Source organism: Phocoena phocoena, chromosome 12, assembly GCF_963924675.1.
Source record: "Phocoena phocoena chromosome 12, mPhoPho1.1, whole genome shotgun sequence".
Taxonomy (NCBI): domain Eukaryota; kingdom Metazoa; phylum Chordata; class Mammalia; order Artiodactyla; family Phocoenidae; genus Phocoena; species Phocoena phocoena.
In genome coordinates, this window is record NC_089230.1 from 2,253,306 (window position 1) to 2,256,059 (window position 2,754).

At 55.8% G+C, this 2,754-nt stretch overlaps 1 protein-coding gene across 1 annotated transcript; it reads left to right on the top strand.

Annotated features, from left to right (window-relative positions):
- The first annotated feature begins 1,466 nt into the window (after positions 1-1,466).
- On the top strand, positions 1,467-2,420 carry GPR31 (G protein-coupled receptor 31). Its single transcript, XM_065889201.1, has one exon. The coding sequence runs from the start codon at positions 1,467-1,469 to the stop codon at positions 2,418-2,420; it is 954 nt and encodes a 317-aa protein (XP_065745273.1).
- Positions 2,421-2,754: the final 334 nt, after the last annotated feature.

The following is a 2,754-nucleotide window of genomic DNA, read 5'->3' on the forward strand; positions in this document are numbered from 1 at the left end:
CGTGGTCAAGACCCTGGGCTCTGGTGCAAGCTGGGCTGGGGGGACCTTGCTCCTGCCGCTGACTGCCCTGTGACCTGGAGCGAGTGACCTAACCTCTCTGAGCTGCCACGCCTTCATCCATAAAATAGGGCTTTCCCAACGCAGCCAAAAATAAATAAATACATTTATTTAAAAAAAAATAGAGCTTAAAATTGTACCTACTGCACCTCGTGTTGCTCGGTTCGTTGCAATAACACAGGAGAGCACATGACACGTGGAAAACATGCAGCAAAATAGTAATTCTTACTGTTGAGACCCCTTAAAGCTTCCAAGTTAGGTCTCAGAAACGAAGGCATCGACGCACCGTGGAACTGCAGTTGGGTGCGAAATTGTATTACTACATTGGGAAAAAAAAAAAAGTTTCGTTAAAAGTCTAAGCATCGGGCTTCCCTGGTGGCGCAGTGGTTGAGAGTCCGCCTGCCGATGCAGGGGACACGGGTTCGTGCCCCGGTCCGGGAGGATCCCACATGCCACGGAGCGGCTGCGTCTGTGAGCCATGGCCGCTGAGCCTGCACGTCCGGAGCCTGTGCTCCGCAACGAGAGAGGCCACGACAGTGAGAGGCCCGCGTACCGCAAAAAAAGAAAAAAAGTCTAAGCATCGTTTTGTTAAAAGTCTAAGCATCAGACAGAAGTTAGTAATTACTGCAGCAAATGTATCTGGCAGCCGAGATGCCCCAGATACAGTGCACAGTGCTGTATCTGTAAGAGTACCTCAACTACAAGGACCCCGCAGGTAGCTATTGTCATATTCACCCCACATTGCTGCTAAGTGGAGAGACCAGACAGAACCAGAGTCCGTTTGATTCCAAAGCCCGAACCAGGCTGAGCAGGGACTTCCCCGGGAGTCCAGCGGTTAGGACTCCGAGCTTCCACTGCAGGGCGCACGGGCTCCATCCCTGGTCAGGGAAGCCTCCTCAGCAGAAAATCAAATCTAACAAAATGAAAGGACAGGTGAAAATGGGCAACTACAAAATGGCCAGGTCCCCCCCACCCCATACCCTCTTCGAGGGGAATGCGGGACCAGATCTACCGGAAAACAATGCAGACTTAGAGAACCGTCTATTTGTTTCCATCATTATTTTAACTTTATAGACAGCAAGTCTTCCCAAACTTCTCAAGCCCCTTCAGTGATAGCTGTGGATGGAGAGCCGTGCTCACGTGGACACTCTCAGGACACTAGGGCTTCAGTTTAATGCCAGATGTGGGAAGTGAAACACAATTTCCCTGCTTTCAGGGCAAAACAAAACTGCAAGAGGTTTTTTCCCTCTGCCCCGATCCTCTTTCCACAGACAAATTTTAGTTTGCCTTTGACCTTATTCGATGCCGGTCAGTGTGCTTTCTGTCCTTCTGTGGGAAAGAGAACGAACTCGGGCCTGCGTCCCTGTGCTCCGCTGCGTCAGGCTCGGCCGTGGCGGGGACTCGGCCACATGTTGCCACCCAACTGCTCTGTGGCGCACAGCTACGCAGCGGAGGTGAGCACGGCCTCGCTGCTGCTGCTGGAGTGTAGCCTGGGCACGCTGGGCAACGCCGTGGCGCTCTGGACCTTCTTCTTCCGTCTGAAGGTGTGGAAGCCCTACGCCGTCTACTTGTTCAACCTGGTCCTAGCAGACCTCCTGCTGGCTGCCTGCCTGCCCTTTCACGCCGCCTTCTACCTGCGGCAGAAGACCTGGGGCTTGGGACGTGCATCTTGCCAAGGGATGCTCTTCCTGCGGTCCCTGTGCCGTGGGGCGGGTGTCGCCTTCCTCACCGCCGTGGCCCTGGACCGCTACCTCCGGGTGGTCCACTCGCGGCTCAAAGTCAACCTTCTGTCCGTGCGGGCGGCCTGGGGGATCTCGGTCCTGGTCTGGCTCATGACGGCAGCCCTCACTCACCAAAGCGTGTTCCTCTCTGAGGCCGAGTGCCCCAGTTCTGAGCCCAGGACGGAGTCCTCCTTCAGCCTCATCTGGCAGGAAGCCCTCTCCTTCCTCCAGTTTATCCTTGCCTTCGGCCTCATCCTGTTCTGCAGTGCCGGCCTCATCAGGACTCTCCAGAAGCGGCTCCGAGACCCACACAAGCAGCCCAAGCTGCAGAGGGCCCAGGCGCTGGTGGCCATGGTTGGGGTGCTGTTCACGCTGTGCTTTCTGCCCAGCTTCCTGGCCCGCATCCTACTGGCCATCTTCCGAGGGGCGCTCAGCTGCGGGGTCCTGAGCTCCATGGTCCACGCCGCCGACGTGACCGGCAGCCTCACCTACCTGCAGGGCGTGCTGAACCCCGTGGTGTACTGCTTCTCGAACCCCGCCTTCAGACGCTCCTACCGCAAGCTCTTCTACACCCTCACCCTCAGGGCCCGAAAGCAGGAAGCAGAGGCTCCGGGCTGTGAGCTCAGAGATTCTTACTCCTGAGGATGGCCAGCTCCCCACCTCGCGTCCACGACAACTACCCGGGGGGCGCTGAGCAGTCACGATGGTTACTTAAGATTCTGCACTCCAAGCTTGAACGCAACTTCAGCAAGTGTCACTGTTGTTTAACAGGATTTCCTTCAGCTATTTTGTGTCGCAGAGCAGTTCATCAAAATGAGCGAGCAGAGCCTCCTTTACACAATTCCCATGCAGGTTCAATCACTAAATGACTAAGACACAGTCATAGCTGGAAAAAGATGCTGTGGTGGACCGGTGACGCGGAAGGCGGTGGAAGCGGTGTTGCAGACGCGGTCCTGACTCCGTTTGGTGTTGGCAA

Bases quoted from the DNA above. Each gene is read 5' to 3' on its own strand.
- GPR31 (XM_065889201.1), top strand. From the start codon at position 1,467: ATGTTGCCACCCAACTGCTCTGTGGCGCACAGCTACGCAGCGGAGGTG.